Source organism: Schistocerca nitens, chromosome 1, assembly GCF_023898315.1.
Source record: "Schistocerca nitens isolate TAMUIC-IGC-003100 chromosome 1, iqSchNite1.1, whole genome shotgun sequence".
Classification (NCBI taxonomy): Eukaryota; Metazoa; Arthropoda; class Insecta; order Orthoptera; family Acrididae; genus Schistocerca; species Schistocerca nitens.
Window position 1 is genome coordinate 629,474,939 of NC_064614.1, and position 27,856 is coordinate 629,502,794.

General features: G+C 39.8%; 1 protein-coding gene across 1 annotated transcript in view; it reads left to right on the plus strand.

The window, feature by feature from the left end:
- LOC126191595 (uncharacterized) overlaps positions 1-27,856 on the plus strand; it is a 248,516-nt gene that overhangs the window by 171,502 nt on the left and 49,158 nt on the right. Inside the window, exons 7-9 of the mRNA XM_049932541.1 lie at positions 5,300-5,430; positions 17,829-17,988; positions 25,856-26,149. Of these exons, the coding sequence (XP_049788498.1) occupies positions 5,300-5,430; positions 17,829-17,988; positions 25,856-26,149 (585 nt within the window). The remainder of the gene's footprint in view (positions 1-5,299; positions 5,431-17,828; positions 17,989-25,855; positions 26,150-27,856) is intronic.

Consider the following 27,856-nt stretch of genomic DNA (forward strand, 5'->3'; position numbering starts at 1 on the left):
TTGTCCTGTCAGATGCGTAACATTACGTTTCGTGAATGCGCACAGTTCTTTGTACGGAGAGTTGCTACATTGTTCGGGTTCAACCGTTGCTTACTTTTTACTTGTGTTATCATAAAGACACCATTTTTCGTCACGATATAGGCTGGGAATGGTAGGCATTGTTTATTTACCAATTGATGGCGAGCAAGCAGAGATGAGCGTATTGCACCCCCCCCCCCCCCCCGAATTTTGCGATTTTGAGGTATGTAATCACCCCATTTCCGATCCTTCTCCACTGCATGCAAATGTCACAACATGGTGGAGTGATCACAGTTCATGACATTTGGCAGTGTCCGAGTGCAGCAACTTGGGCCATCGAGGATTATTGCGTCTAAATCATCTTCACAAACCCCGAATGTATTACTCAAGTGCAGAGTCACAAATGACAACACAATCCTCCTTAGAACGAGAAAACCATTCTCTTGCCTTGCTCTCTCTAGTGGCGTTACCCCCACAAACGACGCAAATGTTTGTGGCTACCTCCGCTGCGGTAACCCCTCTACTGAACGCAAACAGAAGAACATGTCGCAAACAGAAGAACATGTCACATGTGTGAGCAATGGCATCTCGTATACGTTACACACTTTGATTGCATACCGAGGAGCAATTAAGATTCCGCAAATAGCAGATGTGAGAAAGCAGAACACAAGCGAATTTACGCCTTTAAAAAAGAAATTTCGTGCTCATTATGTCATACGTCTCCAAGTTAACGATAAAAATCGCCCATATTTCTCAGTACACGGCACCCGAAACACGACACGTAAACAGTATTCAAACCGAATGAGGAACACTAGTGAGTGTTTCAAATCAGCAAACGACAGACAAGACATATCCATATCTACAGAGGTTTTTCGAATACGTTGCACTTGCAAAAAAATGAATGTCGAATAACGGGACGATACGATAACACGAGAATCAAGAAACATAAACGAAACTGCAAGCTGGGACAGACGAATCAATTGGTGGTAGGTGAGCACTCATCGATTGAATGGAACTTTGTAAAGAACTGAAGCTCTATGTGTGGAAAGAAATTACAATTCCAGTCTGTTCAGAGAAGCAGTCGACATCTTCATGCACGTTAACAACAAAAAAAAAGAAAGTCCCTTGCTAAGCGGACGTTCGATTACTGTGACCAAGAAAATTCTTAGGACAAGACCACAGTTATTATATACAGCCTACGACCTCGAAACAAGTTTCAATCAACCATCATCTATAGAGAATAACTCTCTGTGAATGTTAGCCACTTGTGCTGCCTAAACGTTAGATTATCAAGAAATCCGCCGTCGGCCATAGACCACGAAACGGATTTGACGTCTTTCGTCAACTGAAAAAACAGCACAACAGTTGCTTAATTCACAGTCTTTTACGCGTACACTCTTGGTTCCAGAACAATGAAAGTTTCATCATTTGGTGTAAACCGTTATAATAAAAATATTCTATAAAACGTCAGTGGGAGGGGCTCCTCAAGTCTAAAATATCAGATAGGGAACTATGCGACTAAAATTTCTAAATTAAAATAAATTAAAAGACAGCACGGGACGTTTCTTTCAAATAAAATCACTTAATCATCTGAAGACATCCTCACCCCAGTGTTGTCGTTAAATCATATGTTCCGTGTCAAAATGGTAAAAGGGACCTAAGAAATGCAAAAAGGAAACGCATATAACAACAAGACACGAAAAGTAACCAAAATAATGAAATATGTGAAATCTTATACAAATGGAGGGAGGGGAAGAAATCACATATTGCGTGGAATTACTTACATAGATTCCATAACAAGCGTTCTTCCATGCTGCATAATCGGGAATACGAACGGGAAAACTATGTAACAGTAAATACTAGATGCGAGTACTAAGTACACGACCGAAACTCAGTCGTGGAAGGAACCAGACGTAAGAGTGGCGAACTGATTAAACTGGAAAAGTGGGAGGTAACAGCAGAAAGGAGACGGAACCATCACAAAATTAAGAGGGACGATGACATGTACATTTAAAAAGCAAGTAAAAATATTACGTTGCATGTACACCTTAATCTGCCTAGATAATGTCATAATTAGGTGAAATATTTTTGTTGTTCCGGTCTGTGGATTCATTAATTGTATCGAGAGCATAGAGATGAAGGCTTCCTATGATATCAGTTACTTCCAGAACATTCAGTATCCGATCTTTCTCTGCAATGTTCAAGACAGTTAAGTTATAGCTGACCTGTTGCAGCTGATGCTGGTTATCAGTCAAATCCACCGTCAGAGATGACCTGGAACTGGCCAAGTCTTTATTTTCTCTAAATCTCGTACAAAAATTCTTGCCTTTCTGACCAATTTAACTGCTCTTACACAACTTGCTTTTATCACACCCATTTCGATACACTCTGAGGTAGGAGAAAATATCCTTTTTGATGACTTCACGATTCCTTAGCATACTGCCCAAATTTTTTGGTATGAAAAATGCTTTTTGATGACTTCACGATTCCTTAGCATACTGCCCAAATTTTTTGGTATGAAAAATGCTGGAACTATGTTGGCTGGCATCAGTTCCTGCCGAATCCTCTCTGGTACGAATTCATGACGGGGCATTTTATAAAACTTGTGCTTTTTCTTTTTCTCTGCTGGCTTCAGAGTGATTATACCGCACTCTCTTCCATGTTCCTCTGATGTGAGGGGAAAATTATTTAATCTGAATGGGGTAGACCAGAAAGCAGCAGTTTTATGTTTAAACGCGTGGTTCAATGGTACATTCATAACTAAGTCAGTGCTAGACTCTTTTGTATAGATGTCAAACTCGACCTTGCCGACATTTAAGGTAATCCCTAAGTCTAACTACGCCAAAGTTCCGTGAATCTGATGCTGAACAGAAAAAGAAATCTTTCCATGGAATATATTAAATTTTTATGTAAATTGTCACACTCTTCCTTGATCCGTATTGAACAAAAATGACATAACGTAACTTTGCCAACATACCTTAGCGGCCTCCTCCAGATACTTCTTAAAAAACTCGTACTCGAAGATACTCGAAGCTACAGTGCAAGCCGGAGGGGGGGGGGGGGGGGAACCCATGGCCAGACCCTGTTGCTGCCTGGACACTTGGTCACCAAATTTAAATAATTCAAACACAAGACCAAAGTTAAAATATTAACAACCTTCTTGATTTAGTCCGATGGACTGCTGCTAAACCTGATGATGTTTTCAAAAACGATGCCACATATTTCGTCTGTAACTATATTAGTACACGTATGACTGATACCAAAGGTAGCCGTATTGGTACCTACTGCGATGTTGGTATTTTTGACAACTGTAATTAGATCTTACCTGTTTTTTATCACTATAGACTCCTTCAAGTAAAAATGTTCTTTAAGAAAACCTGCATCAAATTTCTCAAGCATGTAACCTCACCACCCTGTGTGTTGCGTGCGTTGACAGTCTGTCTCGTCGTAGATTAAGGAACAATAAAGTCTTCAAAGAGGATCCTTTCTCCTATCCTAGAGTCTATCGTAGCGAGTGTGATAAAAGCCAGTTCTATAAGAGCAGATACGTTGGTCAGACAGGCAGGAATTTTTATACGAGATTTAAAGAACGTAAACACTTGGCCGATTCCAGATGTATTTCTGCAGCAGGTTAGCGATAATTTAACTTCCTTAACACTGCAGAAGAGGTCGAATACTCAGTGTTCTGGAATAAACTGAAATCCTAGAAAGTCTTCATTCCCATCATCTCGATACAATTAATGAACTCAATGAACTCACAGACCTGTATTACTAAAGTGTTCCCGTTAATTATGACATTATCGAGGCAGATTTCCAGTTCAAAAAGTTCACCAGTCTCATGCCTGCTTTTCGGTCATGTGCGGCTTAGTCTCTCACGGCTAGTATTTGCTGTCACATAGTTTTCCCCGTTTGCATTCTGGGTTGAGCAGCACGGGATACTCTTGTTATAGAGTCTATGTAAGTAATTCCACGCAATATGTGATTTCCTCCCCTCCCTCCATTTGTATAACATTTTACATGTTTCATTATGTTCGTAACTTTTGGTGTCCGGTTGTTATATCTGTTTCTTTTTCGGTCCCTATTACCATTTTGACACGGAACGATCGGTTCCATGACAACTTCAGACGATTAAGTGATTTTATTTCTAAGTGAGGCCCCGTTCTCTCTTTTAATTTATTTCAAATTAGAAATGTTAATCGCATAGTTCCTTGTCTGATGTTTCAGTCTTGAAGATCCCCTCCCATTCGCATGTAACATAACAGTTTTATTATTACAGCTTCGGCCCGATAATGGAACTTCAGTGTGCCGAAAGATTATGTATTAAGCAACTGTTGTGCAGTTTCTTCATTTTATGTCATGGATTTATACAGTTGCGGCTGCCCATAAGAAGAAGTCTTTGTGAATAACTTCAGATAGCAGTATATAAAATTCGGTTTTATTTATTTTCACTTGGTCTCCTGAGTTTTGTTCTACATTGCAGTCTCTGAGATACATAGATAAAATTGTGGCGTTAACAAATAATAATTAATGTGAAAGCAAGATATATAAGCTACTGATTTAATGTAGATTTGGTTTTGCATTTGTTGCTGTTGGAACTGCAGCTTTGAGACAGTACGTAAAACGGATAACTATAATAGCAGAGAAGGATATCATCATGTGATTGTGGAAAGAGTTAGAGCCAATTCTAAAATTTATTTTTGCAGAAATATTTGTTCTGCAGCAAAGTCACCTCGCAATTATGATAAATAGTGGTATACGCCATTACTAAATACCACATACTATGTTTAATAAACGAAGGCAACACCTAATTACTATCTTAAATAGGAAACACATTTTTATCATGTTTTGTCAACCACCGACGTAAAATTGGGTTAATATTACGTAGTTACGAAGTTACAGTATGATATATGCATTTCACATGGAAATATAGTATTTAATCGATAGATATTCAACATTAAAAAAATCAGTAGTTTGTATTGCCTTCCGATTAAGGATTATATTGCCGATATGAAGACGAAAAGTAACTATACTTAAATTCGACAAATTGTCCTAAAATATAACCCTGAAGATTGTATACTGACATGGAATATGATTCTTAAAGTTATATCAGCAGTTAGTGAAAGAAGTTTTGTACATCTGTGTTAAAACAGTGAAGCCACTTACTTTACCGTTTTACACAAATTCATGATTATTTATGACGTGATAAGTATGCTCAAGCGTATTGCTTTGTCTGCTTGATCTGTAGTACATCTCAGTAAAGACTGAAATTTCCATCCCCTAGATCCACCTATAGTGTCGCTCCTCCTGGGATCCACACTGAACGCGGACGACATCAAGGAGGGCGACGACGTCTACTTCGAGTGCCAAGTGAGGGCCAATCCACCGTGGCGTAGACTCTCCTGGCTGCACAACGTAAGTACCAAAAACTAGAAACCAATTCCGTGTTATTCTAGTTTGAACGGCACTTAGTACTACGCAAATTCTATGCGAGATAAAAAATGTAGATTCTCTAAGGTCTGTTTTCATGAAAGTTCAGCACAAAGGATATCTTTGGCTTTGATACTGTCTGAAAGGACAGATGTTCCTCCTGTTTGTATCATAGTGGCAAGATAATGTTCGTAGAAATTAAATCATCCAGAAGGAACTGCATACAACAACTCTTGAATAGAAATAATTAGTCACTTTTTCAGAAGAAGCCCAGCATGGCTAGCCTGTCTCAAGATCCATTTGCGTAAGTGTTATTATGACCTGTATATCACAACACGATGCTTCTCGGCCCACAGTAGTTAACGCAACACTTCGTGGCAGATCCCTTACAAATTCCTATACGTTTCACTGAAAACTAAGTTGCAAAATTACAAAGGATACTACTATATTAAGCGAATCTGGAAGTGAAGTTTACGACATACTAAATTGTAAGTGGCTAGCTACGTCACTACATAATTTTTTCTGTCAGATTCTTCAAGTAACTTACTTTAAAATCACCACAAATTAGAAATCTCTTCTATCTCTGACAGATAGCAAAATAATTCATCGAAATTTTCATTAAAATTTCAGAACTACCTAGCGGACACCTGTGGGCTGCAACAATCACAATTTTTTTCTCAGTGTTACTTCACAAGCACATGGTTCTATATTTCGATCTACACAGAATTTTGTTATTTCTAGTTTTATACTTATCTTAGTTTTTTATGAATCTGATAACACCTGGTTTATCCATATTGAATGTGTGTGAATACACCGCAAACCTAAAACCACTTAAATTAAGATGTTCTGTATCTATGTTATTGTTTTCTGGAAAACAAAAATGAAATCAATTTTTTCCCACCTACTAAGCTCATGCAAACAAAGTAAGAAGTCAACTACTTTACTTTTGACCCTCTAAACTCTCGTATTCTTCTGAAGCAATCTGATACCACTTTTCACTCTATAATGTGGTCTATTACGTTTACCGGTTTCATTTCCTTTAATACTATTTGTCTGAATTCAGAATTTGACCTTAAGTAGATGTCTCAATCGATTGCAATTACCACAGGCATTTGTCTATGTCCACTGGTGCCCTCCTCTCTATTAGTAGAAGCGTTCTTTGTAGTGCGATTGGAAATTCCAACGTAAAACCAGGACTCAGTCTGCGAAGATCTGTCTTAAAATGTGAAACTAACTGCCTGTATGCCTCCTAGTCCTCAAGGCTCGCATTATCGGTATCTGGGTAAGGCAAACTAAGAAGAATGATAAGACATCTGGAAGCCGTGCCATCTGAAGAAGTGACATCCTTCTAACAATGATTCATGTGTGGTACGAAACTTCAGGATGACAGCTCTACACAGTGAATACCTTATACACAGAACGAAATCTGATCACAACATGCAATGACCGCCTCATAGCCCTCATGACAGTAACGGACAATGCTGCTTCGTCCACAGTGTTGCAAGACTGACACTGGCGTGGACCTGACTGCGTTTACGGTTCGACTCCGTACGTTGCGTGCTAAACGGGTGACTCACAGATGACAGTATTAACTTCCATTCTCCAGAAACCAAAAATACTTCAGCTGGGAGAGGGCATGTGAATGCTTTCGACGGACGTACTGTGCCAAAACATGAGGCAACAGTGAGAGTGCAAAATGAACCTGTGCAGCTGTTATAGCAAACATGTCAACACCACGCAAGACGATATTGTGGTTAAGGCACTGGACCAACATTTAGGAGTCTGTGTTCAAATACCCGTTTCAACATCCAGATTTAGATTTTCCGCACTTTGCCTAAATTGCTTGACACGATTGCCAGGTTGGTCCATTTATTCGCGCGATCTGTTTGTGGTCCTTGCCTAATGTATCATAGTGAAGGAGCGTTAAACACTAATAATGCTTTCTGCTCTAATATAGTTTAGTTCATTAGATACCAACGGTAGGTGCGGCAGTTTACGATACCACTGCTACCTCCACTGATAGCACTGAACAGCAACCAACACGACAGTGAGGATTTCGAGGTAGAGGTACTGAACGTCCTTCAGCACATGGCAGCCATTTCAGATGCACAATACCCGACAATATGTGACAGTAACGGTGCAGGACAGGCATCAGTGCCATCTTCTTCGGGGAGCAACTCTGCAACTGCATACCAATGTAATATGTGCATACAGGTACTGAATACATAATGAAATAAAGTAAGAGCACTTCAAACTCAAATTATACGTTATCTGACTCGCAAAACATAGTGATTAAAGAAATTAGAGATGAGCAGCCACGTGCCCTGTATTCCCCGTATTAATTGATGTACAGGGTGATTCAAAAAGAATACCACAACTTTAGGAATTTAAAACTCTGCAACGACAAAAGGCAGACCTAAGCACTATCTGTCGGCGAATTAAGGGAGCTATAAAGTTTCATTTAGTTGTACATTTGTTCGCTTGAGGCGCTGTTGACTAGGCGTCAGCGTCAGTTGATGCTAAGATGGCGACCGCTCAACAGAAAGCTTTTTGTGTTATTGAGTACGGCAGAAGTGAATCGACGACAGTTGTTCAGCGTGCATTTCGAACGAAGTATGGTGTTAAACTTCCTGATAGGTGGTGTATTAAACGTTAGTATAAACAGTTTACAGAGAATGGGTGTTTGTGCAAAGGGAAAAGTTCTGGATGGCCGAGAACGAGTGATGAAAATGTAGCACGCATCCAGCAAGCATTTGTTCGCAGCCCAGGAAAATCGACTCGCAGAGCTAGCAGAGAGCTGCAAATTCCACAATCAACTGTATGGAGAGTCCTACGAAAAAGGTTAGTTATGTAACCTTATCGTCTGAAATTGGTTCAAGCACTGTCTGCAGCTGATAAGATTAAAAGAATCGATTTCTGTGATTTCATCCTTGCTCAAATGGAAACAGATGAATCTTTCGTTTCAAAGATTGTGTTTAGTGATGAAGCAACTTTCCACACTAACGGGAAAGTCAACCGTCACAATGTCTGTATATGGGGCACTGAGAATCCGCGGGAAACAACTCAGTATGAGCGTGACTCGCCTAAGGTGAACGTTTTCTGTGCCATTTCAGCCAATAAACATTTTTGTCCCTTTTTCTTCGAAGGTGCTACTGTAACTGGACTACAGTATCTGGAGATGTTAGAGAATTGGCTGTTCCCTCAGCTCGAACAAGAAGCACAACAATTCATATTTCAGCAGGATGGAGCGCCACCACATTGGCACTTATCTGTCCGTAACTACCTGAACGTCAACTACCCGAGGCGATGGATCGGCCGCCAGGCAGCCCGTGACAGAGCACTTCATCACTGGCCTCCAAGAAGTCCTGATCTTACCCCCTGCGATTTTTTCTTATGGGGGTATGTTAAGGATATGGTGTTTAGGCCACCTCTCCCAGCCACCATTGATGATTTGAAACCAGAAATAACAGCAGCTATCCAAACTGTTACGCCTGATATGCTACAGAGAGTGTGGAACGAGTTGGAGTATCGGGTTGATATTGCTCGTGTGTCTGGAGGGGGCCATATTGAACATATCTGAACTTGTTTTTGAGTGAAAAAAAACCTTTTTAAATACTCTTTGTAATGATGTATAACAGAAGGTTATATTATGTTTCTTTCATTAAATACACATTTTGAAAGTTGTGGTATTCTTTTTGAATCATCCTGTATTAGTAGTTTCCCTCTACACACGAGAACATCGTCAGATATTCATTGTTCTCATGATAACACATTAAAGATTTAACGATCTGCTCTGCACCATAATCAACGCAAAAACTGCTTGACGATAGTGTTGAGTCCATCTTTCAACCTTTAGCGTGTTGCCGTCAGGAGTCACTCGTCTACATAGTGAAACTGGTAATAAAGAAAATTAATACGCGACATGTGGTGGTTTGTGTCTACGTTAGTTCCTGACACTCGCATGCGGTGCCTGCGTCTGTTACGTTATAGAATTTGTTACTTTGCGCAGAGCAGCTGTAACATTAAAATACAGTCGGCACACTGTTGACAAATATGAAACTGCACGAACCTGATTGAAACTTTCTTTTGGCATACATAAGGCTACAAAAAGCGGACATTTGCTGTATTTCTTGATCCTGGTAGCTTTATCAAAAGAAGCTAACATTAAAAAAAAGTCATCTACTCAAGTCCGCAGCGATCTAATCCCTTCTCCTGGATCCCTGAGTAGAGATTCACTGGAACTCACATGTGGTTGTAGTGTGTCAGCATACACTTCCAACCTTACACCTACTTGTAAACATAGCCCAGGAGGGCGAAATTTGCTCTGTGCCATCAGAAGACTCCCCTCTTATCCGATAAAATTTCGTACTTCTTCCATTGCACCGTTAATATTTACCAAGTCGTTGTACGTCTCTTTTCAACCGCTACTGAACGTAGTAAAACACTCACCATTAAAGAAAATATCCGTGCTGGTATACCATGTGGTTATTTGCATCAACTGCACACTCGTGCAGTTAAGTCTGTGCGCACTAATATTTCTGGAAACAACATTTCCATAACTTGAAGCAAGTTAGATACGTAGGCAATGTGTAGACTGAAGCGACTTATACATCATAAACATTAACTTCTTTATAAACTTCTGCATCAGTAAGGAGACATGATACTGCCATGCGATATATTACATACGTGATTCTTAAGAAGGGTTCTAACGCCCCGAAAGCAGTTAAGGAAATAAAATTTCTTTAATACAAGTGGCTGCTGACTACGTTGATAAATTCATCAGTTAGGGAGAAGAGAATATAACCTTCATATGTAAATAAAGAAAACTAAGGTCATGATTCATCATGGGAATTGCCCAACCTACTCGAAAATAGCGACAGATAATACTTCACTTCAGCAAGTCATCAGATTTAATATTCTAGTAGGCGGTATGAGTTATGGATATGGATATAAAAAATAAGATTAACAAATTTTATTTAATATGTGGAATTATAAAACAGATCAAAACAAAATACGGAAGGGAAAAGATTTAATATTTCATAAAAACACGACTGCACTTGTATTGCTGTATGAAAATGAGTCATGGATTCATAACAAACATGGTAAAAGTAAACTGCAAGTAGCAGAAACGAGAGAGGTATTACTACCGAAGATCATATAATAACTGAGGATATTAGGAACCAAGTAGGTATTTATAATATTAATGAAAAGAATGAACGAAATAAATCAATACGGAAATACCACCAACAAAAAATGATTGAATCCCACTTCAGGCCATGCCATACCAGTCAAGAGGAAGGAGGGACGTAGGAAGACCCAGAACGATGTGGCAGTGGAAAACAAAGATGGAGCAGGCACAAGTGCCGAAACTTTGAACTTCGGAAGACGGAGAAGATTAATTTCACTGAAATGAAATGAATTTCGACAATCAGAACAAAAATAATGAAGATACAATCTCGTGAAATGATCTAACCGAAGTAATGTTCAGAAAAGCAGAAAATCGGGGTTAGATCCCCAGTCTGGGATTGATGTTCGTTTGTCACTACCTACTCGAAACAGATTACCCTGATTCATTGTGTGCCCCATAATTGCAAAAGCTGAATCAGTATTACTCACAAGGGAACCTCTCCATCGCACCCGCCTCAGATTTAGTTATAAGTTGTCACAGTGGATAGGCCTTGAAAAACTGAACACAGATCAATCGAGAAAACAGGAAGAAGTTGTGTGGAACTATGAAAAAAATAAGCAAAATATACAAACAGTAGTGCATGTGCAAGATAAGGAATATCAAGGATAATGTCAGTTCAAGAGTGCCGTGGTCTCGTGGTTAGCAGTAGCACTTGGGGTGCGAGTGGTCCTGGGTTCAAGTCTTCCCTGGAGTGAAAATTTTAATTTATTTTGGCAAAGTTATGATCTGTCCGTTCGTTCATTGACGTCTCTGTTCACTGTAATAAGTTTAGTGTCTGTGTTTTGCGACCACACCGCAAAACCGTACGATTAGTAAGCGAAAGGACGTGCCTCTCCAATGGGAACCGAAAACATTTGATCGCACGGTCATAGGTCAACCGAATCCTCCACAGGAAAACACGTCTGATATATTCTACACGACACTGGTGATGGCATGTGCTTCACATGACACGAATATGTTGTCGACCCACCTAAATTGTACACTTGGCGAATGGGTAAAAAGATTCTTCTACCTTGCCCGATGTAGGTTTTCTTGTGGATGTGATAATCACTCCCAAAAAAGTGATGATAACATAAGAGTTTGTTACATAAACTGTAACAAATGAATGCAACAGTTTCACAGTCGCACAGTTTTCCCTGTGCTCTGTCAAAACATATGTTTTTAACGTTTTCAAATTTTGCCGTGTGTAGACCGTCAAGTCCTGCACATGTCCTAGCAAGTCTGAACATGTCCTGGAATTTAGGAGATCAAAGTTGATTATATGCGAGTGCCTGAACTTCGATAATTGTCTGAAAACAAAAAATTAAACTTTTCACTCGACGGTAGATTTGAACCAAGGACCTCTCGTTCCGCATGTGCTCACGCTAACCACGGGACCACAGCGCTCCTGAGCTCACTTGATCCTTGATGTTGCCTATTCTTCAATGGACTACTCAGTTTGTATATTTTGCCTATTTTTTTCATAGTTCCACACAACGTATTCCTGTTTTCTCTATTGATCTGTGTTCAGTTTTTCAAGGCCTATCCACTGTGCCAACTTATAACTAAATCTGAGGGGGGTGCGATGGGGAGGTTCCCTTGTCAGTTACTTTCAGATATCTCGACGTTTTAGACCACAGAATTAGTGATCCAAGGCAGCTTACCTGCTGTAATACAAGTGGTAGTCATCAAGCTTTGCTCTTCCTAAAAAAATGTTGTTTAAAAACAATAAGTTATTTAATTTTGTTTGTTCTCGGGTATGTGGCAGCAGTCCTGGTATACGTTGGAAGGCTTCCGCCACAGTACCGTAGCACGCTTCTAGAAGACCCGAAAGGAAGTGGCTCAGCCGATTAAGAAAGTGAGGGTGGGTTGCACCATTTTGTATTGGCTGCATGTTAAGTTACTGTTGCGCGAATTTTCAAAACGTACCAGGACTGTAGACACGTGCTTCATACTCTTGATTATGAGAGAGCGTATTATGCAGTTTGAAGATTATCCGAACACAGTTCGGCGATGTTTTGGAAGAAATAAACATCAGAAACCAAAGTATTTTGTAACTGTGATTTATAATTGGACACAGCACATTTTGTGCAAAGGTAACAGCTGTGTTCTGTATATAGTTAGCAGTTCCCATGAGTCAGAAAGTATATGCGCTGCCATATTACGACACGTCATTAATAATTGATTTGTTCTACTGTGATTAAAGGGAAATATCGGAACGGGAAGGTACTGTAAAAGGCAATTAAACAGCTACGTATCATGCATTTAAAAATTAGTCTATAATTATTAGAACGAATTTTGTCGTTCAGTACTCACTACTACATATGCGGACCGTGTTTCACCGGCAGATGGCGATGTATCTACCTTCACTGAAAGATACTTTCTCTTGTAGCAGAGGCATATGCTACTCGTGTGAGCGATCGATTGGAAGACATTTCTGCTTGTGAAGAAATAGATGATGAAATCAATCCCGTGTGATTAAACAGTGATGCCTTTGAACCGGGACTTGAGCAGCTAAGTGACGCAGGAGTAGTGAACAAAGTGTGTCCTGCAGAGGAGTAGAGCGGAGACGAGGCGATCGAGAAACTCATCACGCTGGGAAACAGTGACAGATTTTCAAAAATGGAAATGGATGATTCTTACGTATTTTGACCCCCCAAGCACGATTATGTTATTTGTCTTTTGTGGCACCCTCAGTTTATAAAATAAAATGTTCTTACAAATAATCTTTAATCCTTTACAAAATGGTAACAGTGCGTGTGAGGCATTGTCGGTTTCTCCTGAACAGCATGTTCTTATCAGTCGTTAGGAAATGCTTCCTTTGTATAGCTTTACATTTACGGATGTGAGTAGTGTGATCTAAATATACCTTGTGCTGAGTGTCTTGGTTTTTTTTCTTTCAATGGTTCATTTGTATTAGCGTTTGTAAAATGCCAAGGATATGTTTAAATCACCCAAATAACTTTTACTACATCTGTGGGGAGTTGATTATTAAATCATGCTGATGACATGTGACACTGGTAGTGAAGATATGGTATGACCTATATATCGGGTGCAAGTGACGTGATCAGCACCAAAAATGGGCACCGCATATTGTCTGTATGAACTGTTCGTCTCCTCTTAATGTTTGGGTGAAGACAAAGCGTAAAGTTGCTATGTCTTTTGCCATCGTAAATGATTGCTATTTCTGCATGTTACAATAGCGGGGATAAAGGGCAAGGATAGAAAGGCGATCTAGTATTACTCCCTGTAGCGCACTGTTCTCCTCTACCAGTCCACATTCCTTCAGACACGTGGTCATTGGAAGTTAAAACCCGGATCGAATCTGGTAGAGACGTGGAGAAGGCAAGCTTTGATTTCGATTACGAAGAAATGACGTTACATCTCCTGACGCAAAAGGATCTGATTGATCTTGTGAGGGTTGATCTTTTGGGTTCGCATCAAGAAGTGTGGAATTTACTAGACAAAGATAATAGAGTTTGTTCCTTTCGACATCGTCGGGCTGCCTTCGCATCGTTCTTTGACATGGAAGGTTCACTCTGTTATTGCAATAACATGAATGGTCTGTTTAAGGTTGTGGGAATGAAACATATCAGCGGAATGGCGACTGTTAGTTGATAGCTCCAAAACTAGCCTCAAAGCGGTGCTCTTTTCCAATAGCAATGTATATCCTCTGTTACCGTAGCTTATGCCATTATTTTGGAAGAAACGTACATCAACATGGTGCTTTAATTGAATAAAATTCATTATAACAGCCACAAGCCGCAAATCGGTAGTGATTACAACGTAACTGGGATATTTTCAGCATTAAAATCGGGGTATACAATGCATTGCAGTTTTCTTTGCGAAGGGGTTAGCCGTGATCGGAAAAGCCCTTACAGACGGATTTTGCCTGCCCGTACATAAATGGAAGTTGGCTGGAGGAACGTAGTAAACGTTCCACTGGTCAATTTAAGAGACATTTTGTTACCACCGCCTCGCTTAAAACTTGGACGTATGAAGTCGTTCTTTATTGTAATGGACAAAGGTGAACATGGTTTTATGAACATACGTCAGAAATTCCCTGCGTTCTTCACTCACACTTGGGTTCTTTTCCTCCTGGCGCTCTTGGACAAGTCTCCGACGAACATCGGGAAAGATTTCATCCGACCATATCTTTATTGGAGCAACGTTATCAGGGGCTATGTGCAAGAAGTGTGATGACTGACTACTGTTGGACACTAGCGCAGGATAGTAGTGTCACACATAAGAGGCACAGCAAACGTCAAAAAATAATTTATGAATGTATTAAAATATTTTATTAGCATTTCGTAGTTTTCTTTGTGTTGATAAATTAGTATTTCAAAACGAAACCATCCTGTTTAGCCGGCGCGGAGTGGCCGCGCGGTTAGAAGCGCCATGTCACGGATTGCGCGGCCCCTCCCGCCAGAGGTTCGAGTCCTCCCTCGGGTATTGGTGTGTATGTTGTTCTTAGCATAAGTTAGTTTAAGTAGTGTGTAGGTCTAGGGACCGATGACCTCAGCTTCTTGGTCCCTTAGAAATTCACACACATATTGTTTAAACAGAACAAGAACCGAATACAATTAAATTAGATAGTGACTAGCACAATTTAAACAAAATCTGTGGGTGCTGTGAAAAAAAAAACAATGCCAGATTAGCCTTCAGGACTTCGAAATACGTAATGATAACGTATTTTGGTGCTCGAAAATTTTATAAAGTGGCATTTTGTAGATCAGTGTTAACATGCACACCGAAACACTCAAACGCGTCGTTCTGTTGTCTGAGAGTGTCAGCAAAATCGTTTAGTTGTATAGATGTTGGGATCACCTGAAACATGAGAACCGTTGTGAGGGAAAAATGTATGAAAAACATAAAAAGAAAAAAAAATCTGGAAGATTATTCCTGGAAGTGCATTGAAAGCAACTTGTGGGGTGGCGTGTGGAATAATTGTTAATATTCCTATTATTTATTTAATGCTGTTGTTTGCCGTTCTCAACACTGGCTCTCTAACTACAATATTGGCAACCAGAAAGTGATTAGCAAAACATGAAGCCTGTAATTAGAATTCCTAGTGCCCACTTCATCTGAGAAATACATTTATAGCTACAGCTTATAGCTCTGAGGAATTAGGAGATTGTCTGGGATTCATAATCAAAAACCATTCTCTCTAAATTGTTCACTATATTCTGAAAGTCACAGGCCTAAAAGAATCCACACAATCAGACTACCAGAGCAATTCATAGTCTACTGCGCTGATGCCAGTATAACTGTTCAAATTAAATGTTTAAGTGAATGCTCGCCATAATTTGATGATAATGTTCGTCAAACGCCACGCTAATAATGGTAGAATGTCTGTCCTGCAGCGGGACGTGAAAATACGACATACGCAAACTAAAGACAGATCATTAACGTCATCCCAAAATGAACACTTCACTCTAAAACGATTTCATGGTTACGCATATCCCAAGTAACTTATTACTGCATCCGAGGCAGTTTATATCAACGATACTGACGCGACGCGACTCCTGGCACAGGTGGTGCGCTAATCAGCGTCTGGAGAGAACTGGGGCCTTCCTTTTCTCGTGCAGCGTCCTTACATATAAAGCCGCGGAGCGGACGGCTAAGGGAACGCCTGATCTAATCTGCTCTCCCGACTAGCCGCTGGACTAGTAATGCACCACTTTAAGTTATCGAATAAATCATTGCTTCCTTTGCTGATGGCCGATGAAGCTCTCAATTTAAATGTGCAATCAGCACACAGGTAAGTAATCACAATAAAAGTCTGAAGTGGCTAAGTCAAATATTTTGGGCGAGATATTTAATTTAATTATACTACACGCAGTAGACGAGATCTGAACTTGCCCTTTGGAGATATGCTATCGCTATAGTTTTATAGTTATTCAGTTGAAACTTATCACGTCTTTATGATTATAGCGGATCTCCCTTCTACTTAAATTTAAACATCCTAGCTTTATTTATTCGCCTACTTAATCTATCTTGCTTCCTTAATTTCTAAGACAAAAACCAGAAAATCATGAATTTCAACTAAAATTTTAATTTGTGAGATCCAGAATACTCTTTCTACTAAATTATTATGCAAAAGGAATCTAAATATAAATGTTTAAGTTTCTAGCTCTTTTCTGTTATGCCAATGATTTTTACAGAAAAACGTCCAAATTTCGAAAATGGTTAAAGTTATTGAACTGATATTCAATACATATTGATTTAGTATTACTCCTGACATACTAGAAACGTTTCAGGTTATTTACTTGATTTTTAAAATATTGCGCAACATTTATGACGTCAGAGCTAGTCACAGCTGAGTGGGTGGTACACAATGGAAAAACTGATGTGAATTTTATAAGGTGTGAGTAGGCTGCTTCCCTACAAACTGGTATGAAACAGAGCGTGTTATACATTTAATTTCGTAAATAAGTTATTCGTTGACAGTGAGTAACTCATGACCAATGAAATGGGCTTTCGATTGTGTAAACACAGTTAATTGCAAGTTTCGATAAAACCATATGTACTTTGGATTATCTGTGCTTTTCAGTTATCCGTGAGGTCCCCAACTCCCATTAGCCCAGATAATCGGGAGCTTGCTGTTCCTGCAAATACACATTTAAATTTTATGGAATATTCTGTCGGTTCTTGGAGGAACACAGACATATTAAAGACTTTAATACACAGCACTAATGTTCCACAGTAATATTTATTTACTAGATCGTTATGAGTAGGCTTTCGGCTTCTTAGGTCATCATCAGATAACAGCTATCAGACAAGTGCCAAAGAAGCCGAAAGCCAGTGACTGTTTTTGGCTGTTATATTTACAAATTCTTGAATACCTCTTCTAGGAAACATACGTTAGCTGCTCAGAACTTTAGGTGGTCAAGAGCTAATTTTATTACTTAGAAGTTTAATTTCTCTATTTTACTGTCGTGGATATAAAGTCGTATTAGCTTTGCTCTGTGACCTAGCCTTGTTTAACTGAGGCGACTACGCATCTCAGTGCACAGTCGCCTCGTTGCAGGGTCAGTTGAGTAAGCTTGCGGCGTGTATCGAAAACAGAGGCGGCGTAGCGCTGCCCGGGCTTCCGCCGTGTAATTCCGCACAATTAGCAAACACGGCGCCTGGCAGGTAGGCTACCGCACGGCTCGCTGTGCAGCGCGGGCGGCCACAGGTAGACTGAGCGGCGCGCGTTGGTCGCTGTTCGCAGGACGTGCCGCTCGCGCACAACCCGGCCGAGCGCGTCATCCGCAGCAATCAGAGCCTCGTGCTGCAGAAGGTCAGCCGCCAGAACGCCGGACGCTACGTCTGTGTCGCCTCCAACGGAGAGGGCGAGACTCCATCCAACGTCCTCACTCTCAGAGTCAAGTGTAAGTACACAGTCCGTTACACTTTTCTATGTTCACTGTATATCAATTGAGTACTTCATCGAACTTTATTACTCCTGTTTCTGTCATTCATAGTCAATTTCCGAATTTATTTATAACGGGAAATTCTTGATTTTAATCATGATCTAATAAATACAAAATAACAATTGTGTGCATATATTTTATGGTTTTACATATAGACTGTGTCTACATAAATGATAACTGCTTCGCTTGAATAGAAGTGTAGAAGTTGCGTTATCAATTTTTATTACCTATAAAATGCTATTTAAATTTTCTAAGAACTTAAAATACACAATGGACTAATCCCTAATGATGTGTGGTTATAATTACGTGCAAAACAAGCAACCAAGGAAACAATGAAAAAACAGATGTCGTCAGCTCCCAGTGTCTTTTAGATATTCATTTATGTTTCTTTCCCTGTCAATGCTACCAATACTGTCGGCAATCCTACTGTTTACTAAGTTATGTGGTATACCAAAACTGCTAAACCGAAGTTTTGATAGAGCGCAACTTTATCGAAATGATGATGATTATGGCCTCTTAATTCATCCAGGAAGGAAACCCGAGAAGAGCAGGACGTGTGGGGTTTTACAAATTTCATTCACTGGTAGAACACACAATTATTTTGCACAATTTTACCCACATAGCAGCCAATTAAGCATTTATTTAATTTTTAAATTAATTAAAAGGCCAAGCAATTAGAAGCTCATGTAAAATTCAGTGTCAGGTCAAATAATTTGCAGAAAAATTAAAGTTAACTTTAACCTAAGGGAAGACACGCCCTATGTAAGTCACAGAATGTAATAAGGCTAAAGGGGTAATAAATGCTGACATAAATCTGAACAACTGTAACAGAACAGACGAGAACGGTCTTAATTACAAAATGATTTGAATAAGTTAAGATCTAAACTTGACGTACTAAAAATCCTAAAACCATACTCAAAACAATAAAAACTATTTAACACCAATACGTAGGCAAATTAATTTTAAATTCTGAAAAACATATCACGTGAAGATTTAACACATTTTTCAATAACACAAGAACAATTAAGTTACAACACATGTATTTGGGTCACAACACACATCAAAAAAATTTTTTAAGGTGAAGGCAACAAGCTAGCGGATACAAATTCAGAATTATTTCAAGTATAAACTTAACTTTAACAGGAACGTTAAGTAGTGCGGCCGCAGTTAGAGGAAACAGCGCAAACGACAGACAGCTGCAAGAGCTGCCAATCGCATCCACCCCAAATGACGTAAACAGCCGGCTAAGCAAGCCGACGAGGCTTCGATCATAGGTGTCACATGCCACGGATTATTAAAGACAGTTTCCTGCAGCACAAATAATTTCGATTAGATCGAATTCCAACACCCAGCCGCGCATCAAGTAAATAACTCCTAGGGTAGAATTAATTTACCTGCGCTGTTACCAAAAACCATGACAACTTTACTGCCTTTTAACAAGTTAACGAAAAGATTTAGGAAAGCAACTAAAAATATTTTAAAAAAATTATTTCACCAATAACGTAGTAATATCAGAAAAATTTTCCTTTCAAGCAAACCATTAAAGCAGCCGCAATGACACTCGCATAACGTTCACAGCTCATCGGTACCCACATTGGTCCATAGCAGTTCTGAGAAAAATGTGTCCTGGAAGAGACTAAAATTTATCTGAGCAGCTGAAATGGAACAGGCCCGTTATATAATTTCTTAGACGGCATAGGCCTTCAGCATTAGCTTCAAAGAAACCGTAGCAAAACCAAATTGTAAATAGACCAATAAAAAAAGCAAAATAGACACACATTATGACATGAATAATTAATCATCCGTAATAATTGGTAATACTACACATTTCACTGTGCCTCCTACTGAAAATTACAGGACAAACCATTAACTTTCAAAATCAGAACAATTAAGGGAGGCGGACAACAACAGGTAACCCATATACTAATGTACACCACCAACATTCAAAATAGGTTTTCTTCTGGAACATGGCTCTTTACACTGGCCAAAGGTTTACAAGCATCACGGACGCATAATGTTAACACATAAAACAAACAGTAATGAGATATCAGCCAATTAATCGCCTTCAAGTGTCTACCAGATATTGCACTCACATTGCCCTTCGAATACCATGGAGACACTGGCATCCATATCCAACAAACATAAGGAAGACAGGCCAAAATAACAATGAACACTGTTCTGAAAGCTCGGCGCCATTCTCATAAATCCAAACAGAAACCACGTCGGTACTCGATAACTTACACAGGATAACATGACCCCAACAATGGTCGCCCGCCAACGGCTAACACCACGGCGAAGAGGCTCCACGAAAATCTCGTTACAGCTTCGTTCCTCAGCTCATAGTGCACGCAAAATCGTCCACCACGCCCGGAGCCGCCACACGAGGGGGTGCTAGGCTCCAACGGCAACATTTTAGTCAAAGAACATATCAATAGTGATATCGATAAATTGCGAGAAAGCCGCCACGACTAATCTATATATACTTGATACGTAACGTAATACCACTACCAGGTGATCAAAGCAAAGACATACTACTAGGGCGCTCCTGCAATTCACTAACTAAATATAAGTACTCTCTTCTTAAATAGTTCTAACCTGCCTTTCTATTCAAGCAATATATTAAATCTAACAGCACTTTCATTAAGTGCACCACATCTGGCTTGTCTCTCTTTCTTCCATACTTCCTTTCCATGACAATACGCTATTCCCAGAACACATACTCCCAATAGTTGCTGTGTACTTGAAGGCTTCGCGTAAATCGATATCATCAGTCCAGAGGGCCTATTTAACATCTAATCTGTTCCGCTCTCACCAAATCACGTTTCCTAATCCTGTTAACTTCTGAAACCTTCATCCCCTGGAACTGGTCTTCCACAGAACGGTGAGATATACTGTACAGTAGCAACTATAGGAATGCAAATAAAAGCATCCTTTTATGACCATCGTACATTTGTCGATGACATTGTTTTGTTTCCTTAGACTGAATAATGCCTTCAATAATTTAAGAAGCTGACGTTTCTCACGCTAAAGTAATTGAAATACATCAGCGGAATGTGTTGTTCGAAACGAGTTTGTTTAAAAGTTGCATCCACACATAGAACACAAGGAAAAAGAACAATATTTATGTAGTATTTCCGTCCTTGAACGCTAATCAAAAAATGTGCGCCAAGCGGCAATACAAATTTACATTAAGTTTCCACGAAATATGAACGCTGTTGCTACGAAACTGATGTTTTCAAACGTACGAATAAGTTGGCATCCTTTCTCAAGACGAACTCTTTCTTTCCCCAGTTGAAATACCGTAGGGCCACGTAACTGTGACATGAGAAAGTGGCACAATGAAATGTATGATGTGGTAGGCAACACTGCTTGTACAGGACTACTTTAAATCCCATTTATTATGTAATTGTAATATGACTTACCAAACTGAACCATGAGGTTTTTTATTGCTTCGGGCTACTGAGGACCATGAATTAAGTTATGCCGTTTTCCTTTTCTGTTTTCTTTCTTTCCAGTAGTTTTTCGTTCTATCCCTACTTTATCATCTTCTTCCTTCTCCACGTACTGTGCATGCCTTTTTCTTTGCTTTCTTCTGGAAAACCATGAAACGTTTTTTACTTTTGCTTTGAAATATTCTCTTTCTCGTATTCCTACCTCCGTTATATTCATTTCCCTCAAATCTGCTTTCTTTGTTCCAAGTCATTAATGTTTTTGTGTTTTTGTCAAGGAAGTTAAAAATTCTATTTTTTATTTTTTTAACTAGCCTTTTTAGGTATCCATGTAATACAACTTGTCTTCCTCATTGTGTTCGATATTCGTTTCATTCTCTCATAAATTTCTATTTTCCACTGTCATATTTTTGTCCCAAGATTTTCTTGATTATTTCCCTTTCCTTTTTTTCTATTTCACCTAAGTATATTTAATGAACAGCCGAAGAGATGTTGTGCTAACCAGACATCACTAAAACGCAATGAAAGTAACGACTAACTGTTCAACTGAAGGATTAACCTGATTTGAATTTGCCACAACATTGTCCTAACATCCCAGACAATTGATTAGAAATAAAAAATGTTTCAGTGTAACTGGAAATTCAACCCTGAAGGGAGGGCAATAGTGGATGAAAAATTTTAAGAAAATATTTCATTACATTAAAAAATTTTAAAGGTTCGTTTATTAAAATAGGTATTTCAGTTCCCGGTTAGATATGAAGAAGTATTTGTTAGAGGATGAAAGCTGCTATGGTAATATCTCCACAAGAACGCAAAAGGCCTTGGATTCCAGCTACTAGAATCACGTTTTGGTCAGAAGTGTATTCAAAAAGACCATTCTTATATAGCCTTAATTAGGGTGAAAAGCTTAGAGGGTGTTGCAATTAATGAACAACATAAAAATTCGATTAAATAAAAACAAAAAATTCTCTGCAGGCCATACAGTCTACGCGCAGAGAAGCAACGGACGCTAAGCTAGTGAAGGAATACATATCAGACGCTACGTTTCCATTACTTAATAAAAAGAAAATAGCTTTCCACTGAAAGGAATTTAAAATAATCAACATACTACCTCTCATACGCCATCACAACGTAAAAGAAAAGTGAAAAATTCCTGAAAAAAAATGCTGCTAATATTCTGAAAACGCATTTACGTTCACTGCGCTCCATAATTGCTAAATAACCTTTAAAAAATTCATTCATTATCAATATTTACTTGGTGTACTGTCATTTAACGTAGTCCGATGCGAATAAAAGACTTACGTTATAGCGAAATGAATGCAGAACAACTAGTGGTGTTTAAAATATTTGAATGAAGTCTCTGTTATCTCGCTACAGCATTTGTATACTCTGTACTGCCTGGGTCATTCTTTTTTCGCCGTCCACAATAACGCATCCTTAGTCTAGGCACCACGTTTCCTTAATCGTAAAAATTAAAGAAAAGTAACTTAGTGGCCAGATTTTCCACCCACTTGCAGCCGTTATTCCATCACTCAGCAACTATTTTTGATACAGCTCTTAAATGGCCCGTTTGGAGCTACTAGTTTACTTGGGAATAAGGAAGCGCATGTGCGTCAAATGTAGTGGGGCCGCTATACGGTGTGCATCGGCTCCGCTACTATTCTCTTTTTAAATATCGCAAATGAAATAACTTTTTCCTGTGGCACACTGTCAAGGGTGCACATTTCATGCGTCACGTAGCGAACTGTAAGTGGATCGGTTAGTCAGAGGTTTGTCAAGTCTCAGGTAAGAAGTACATTTAATGCTCCTATAAATGCTATATGTGTCTCAACATTTACTGGTGTGGATAGTACAGTCGACGTTACGAGACCAGGCGGATCAAAGTCGCACGTGTCAGCCTGTTATGTCTGTCGAAGTTTCACCCCTGGCCCTGAATCGTTACCGTATCAGGCTGCGACTTGTCTGTCGTTATTATTCAGTACTGCCGTGCGTTTGATTTCGCTTTGTTCCATGAACTCTTTCTGATTTATAGAAAATAGTTAGTGGTACGGAAGAGTAGCGTACTGTCCATAGAATAGTTGCTACTCCACGTCATACTGGTGTGTGGTGGGACCGAATGGACGTTACATCTCAAATTAAATAAGAAATACCTAATGTCTTCGCGTTTTTTACCAAACTTGCTCATCACGAAGAAGAACTTACTTCAAGCAGCAAAACTGACGGCAGAAGCATGAGAAGTCTCAGAGAGATCATCGCAACATGTTAGCGGCATCTTAACTTCTCTAGTCTGTTAGTGTGAGTGCTCCAGTCACCTCGAAAGAGGCATAAACGGGACAGCAGATTTAATAAAGAAGTCATCAGCAGAACTGTGTTAGATTTCTACCATACAGGTGAGTATCCTTTGGTCATAAACGCCCGTGCCCAATTATAACATAAAACGGAGTATGAGCATTTGAGAAAAGATCATTCTTTGTCTCCTAAAGGAAAACATGACAATGAATGCCAATTTAGCATGAAGCGAAGAATTGTAGCGTTCTTCAGAGCTACATCTTTGCAGACAATGCATTTATTGCATTCAGAGGGCAAAATTCCAGTGGTTTCCCTAGACGAAACGTGGAAATCGTGAACAGATTTACAATTCGGCACGAATCCATGGGAAATGCTGGCTTCAAACTACCTCCAGCTACTACCGTACATTGTTTGTCTGTGGGTTTTGTGACGGATGCAGTGGTGAAGAATTTGTAACAGCTGCAAATACAATATTTTCCGGAGATAGGGAACATTCTCGGTCCTAATAAGGCGAGCCGCCGGAAAATGAATCCGGGCCGCAGCTTGCTGTTCGTAGGTACAGAGTACAATAACGAAATCTCAGATGTTACCAAAATCAGTTTTGCAGTTCTCTTAACAACTTTCACACCTGAAGTTTCTGCGATAACTTTTTGCGTTACACGTGCAAAAATTTTTTTATTGATTATCTTGGAATGCTTCTATGTTTTAACGCTGAAATATGATTCGCATGTAATATTTTGAGAATGTTCATTCTTTTTCTGGCAGCTTCTGACTTTTTACAGAGGTTGGCGTAAAAATTATATGATTCCAAATTTTTTGGAAGGTTAGGTTTAAATATTTTTCGTAACGGTTCGTAAGAATTTTGCGTTCCAAAGCATGTAAAGTTCATTAAAATTATATGAAATACTGAAATGAATGCCTGAAGTGGGAATGCGTATAGAACCGGAGTTGACTTGTAACGTTTTGTAACTGCAAGTAGTGTGTTTACTCTGTGTTACTATTAGCAAAACTTGATACGAACTGATTGCGCAGCGCAACTCCCAGTACCAATAAAGAAATACAGTCACTGCAAAATACATTCAGCCCCTTAGATACTGAATACTCTGGCCCTGTTCAAAACTGGTAACTTTGATCCCTGTGCACATAATAAAAATAAATAAAATTGTCTTACCTCTAAAGCAGCAACGGTGGATTGCGTTATATTCTGCTGTCTCATGAGGAAGAATAAAATATACTAGCTACAGGCTGAGCTGTGTGCAATGCTGGCAGTAATACTTTGAAACATACATAAAATTCTTATAACTGATAAATGAAAACTTTTAAGAAATATTGAATCTCTTTTAAACAAAACTATATGACCTGGACAGGGATGCGGTAGTGATATGGGTGACTTACTAACACTAACTTTTTTAATAGTGACCTTGTATTCGCAGTTAAGTTTTTTGCTTCCACATTTATATTTCCAATAATACATGTACTCGTGAAGCTTCTTTATAATATCAATCCAGTAATACTTTCTTGTATAAAATTTAATTTATATTTCATTTTTTCACCTTACATTCCATTATAAGATCACTTATGATTTTTAACTACCTATTTTACGTGCTGTGTAACACAAAATCTTGGTATGAGAAAATTTCTACATTATAATCTAACACATTGTGGCTTTACAGAGCATGCCGCAAAACTGCCTACCCCATCATCTTTCGCTCACACACTGAAACACATTCACTGCTGTGCGCCAAGCACCTCTCTTCTACTATCTCAGACCAGAAGCAGTATCTTTGGCTCTGCAGTCGTGCTAAGTTAGCAATCTGCTTAATACACCCATCGCAGACATATATCGGTTACAACATAATAGTTTCATTTTAGTTTACATAAGCATCATTACAGTATTTTGGTGCCACATATAAGTGTACCCCCGTAGGCTCCCTTCAAGCACTACATCGTTTCCTACAGCAATAACATATTTTTGGAAATTTCACTAGCAACTGAAATTTTGATAATTGGCGATGGTGTAACCAGCTGAGACGATGACCACAGAGCACACTGTGCTCACAATGGACAATACTTTTGTGACGTTGCAGACGCGCCGCGTTGCTCCGAGGAGCGGGCAGTGGTGGTGGGCGCGTCGCGCTCAGAGACGCTGGACGTGTGGTGCCGCGTGCAGAGCGACCCGCCGGCGCGCACCTTCCGCTGGAAGTTCAACAACTCGGGCGAGACGATGGAGGTGGACAGCAAGCACTTCGCCAGCAACGGCAGCCTGTCACTGCTGCGCTACACGGTGCGCTCCGACCTCGACTACGGCACGCTGCTCTGCTGGTCCGACAACGCCGTCGGCGCGCAGGCCGCGCCCTGCGTCTTTCAGGTAGTGGCCGCAGGTAAAACACCGCGCCCTGCATCTTTCAGGTAGTGACCGCAGGTAAAACACTGTGCCCTGCATCTTTCAGGTAGTGACTCCAGGTAAAACACTGTGCCCTGTGCCTTTCAGGTAGTGGCCGCAGGTAAAACACCGCACCCTGCATCTTTCAGGTAGTGACTGCAGGTAAAACACTGTGCCCTGCATCTTTCAGGTAGTGATTCCAGGTAAAACACCTGTGCCCTGTGTCTTTCAGGTAGTGGCCGCAGGTAAAATACCGCACCCTGCATCTTTCAGGTAGTGACTGCAGGTAAAACACTGTGCCCTGCATCTTTCAGGTAGTGACTGCAGGTAAAACACTGTGCCCTGCGTCTTTCAGGTAGTGGCTGCAGGTAAAACACCGCGCCCTGCATCTTTCAGGTAGTGACTGCAGGTAAAACACTTTGCCCTGCATCCTTCAGGTAGTGACCGCAGTTAAACACCACACCCTGCGTCTACCAGGTAGTGCCTGCAGGTAAAAAATTGCTTCCTGTGTCTCCGAGGCAGCGGCCACTGATAAAACGCAGCACCATGCACCCTGCGGATAGTAGCTGCAGGTAAAACACCACACTAAACGTCTTTCAGGCAATGGTCACTAGCAAATCACCACACACTGCCTGTTTCAGGTAGTGACTGTGGTTAAAATGACACCCTCTGATTCTTTCAGGTAGTAGCTACAGATAAAACATCACTTTCTGCATCTTTCATCTAGTGGCTATGAATAAAACACTGTTATCTGAATCTTTTGTGTGGTGGCCGCCGGAAAACACCACAGGTTTCTCTTTTCGGGTAGTGGCTGCAGATATAATACCGCATCCTGCATCTGTTAGGCACTGAACACACGCACTACACACAGATCCAGCTACCATGCCAGCTAGATGGAGATCTGCTCACTTCAAGTGGTACAAAAACTGCCATGCCAGTAACACATCACAGCAGCGGTCCCTACATAAAGACCATTACCATAACATATCAACGATCATGATATTGTCAGTGAATATTGCAGATAATTAGTGAACTATACTTCTTGAGTTACCATGTTACAGCCATAACAGGCAGGATTAAAAGACGCACAGCATTATCCTTAACTCTGTTAAACTCGTAGGACAAAATATTGTCACCTCGAAATTACAATCGGAAGCAGAATTGTCACTGAAGTACAATACTTGACAGTGAAAGCAAATTTGTGGCTGGCATTAAGGTACACTCAAAAGAAGAATGAAGTCCTCCGAGAGCACAGCCATTTATTCGAAATTCAAACTCTTAGAAAGCTAGTATTCATACACACACTGAATGTTACACAGTATACGAACGCTACAATCATAATAAACTTCAAGGAACTTCCAGAAATGATACATTCTAAATAACAAACAATTGCTGATTGGCAGGTTTTAACTGACGAAACACAGCATGCTACTGTATGCACCATGGCTCATCTCATTGACTCCTCTCCTGAAAAACAGCGACCACTTTTTTTTACAAGTTCTCACTGGAGCTGACTACAGCACTACGGATCTTGATCTTCTCAGTGTTCCTCTGTATGATAGGTTGGTGACGTATCCCGATTTCTTGGTGTATCAGCGCAGACAATGCATCTACAAGTAATTATGTACCAGTCGCAGCCATGTAATGTAATATAATAACAGTAATAAAGTATCCTAATGACAAGGATCGAAGACAAGTGCTATGC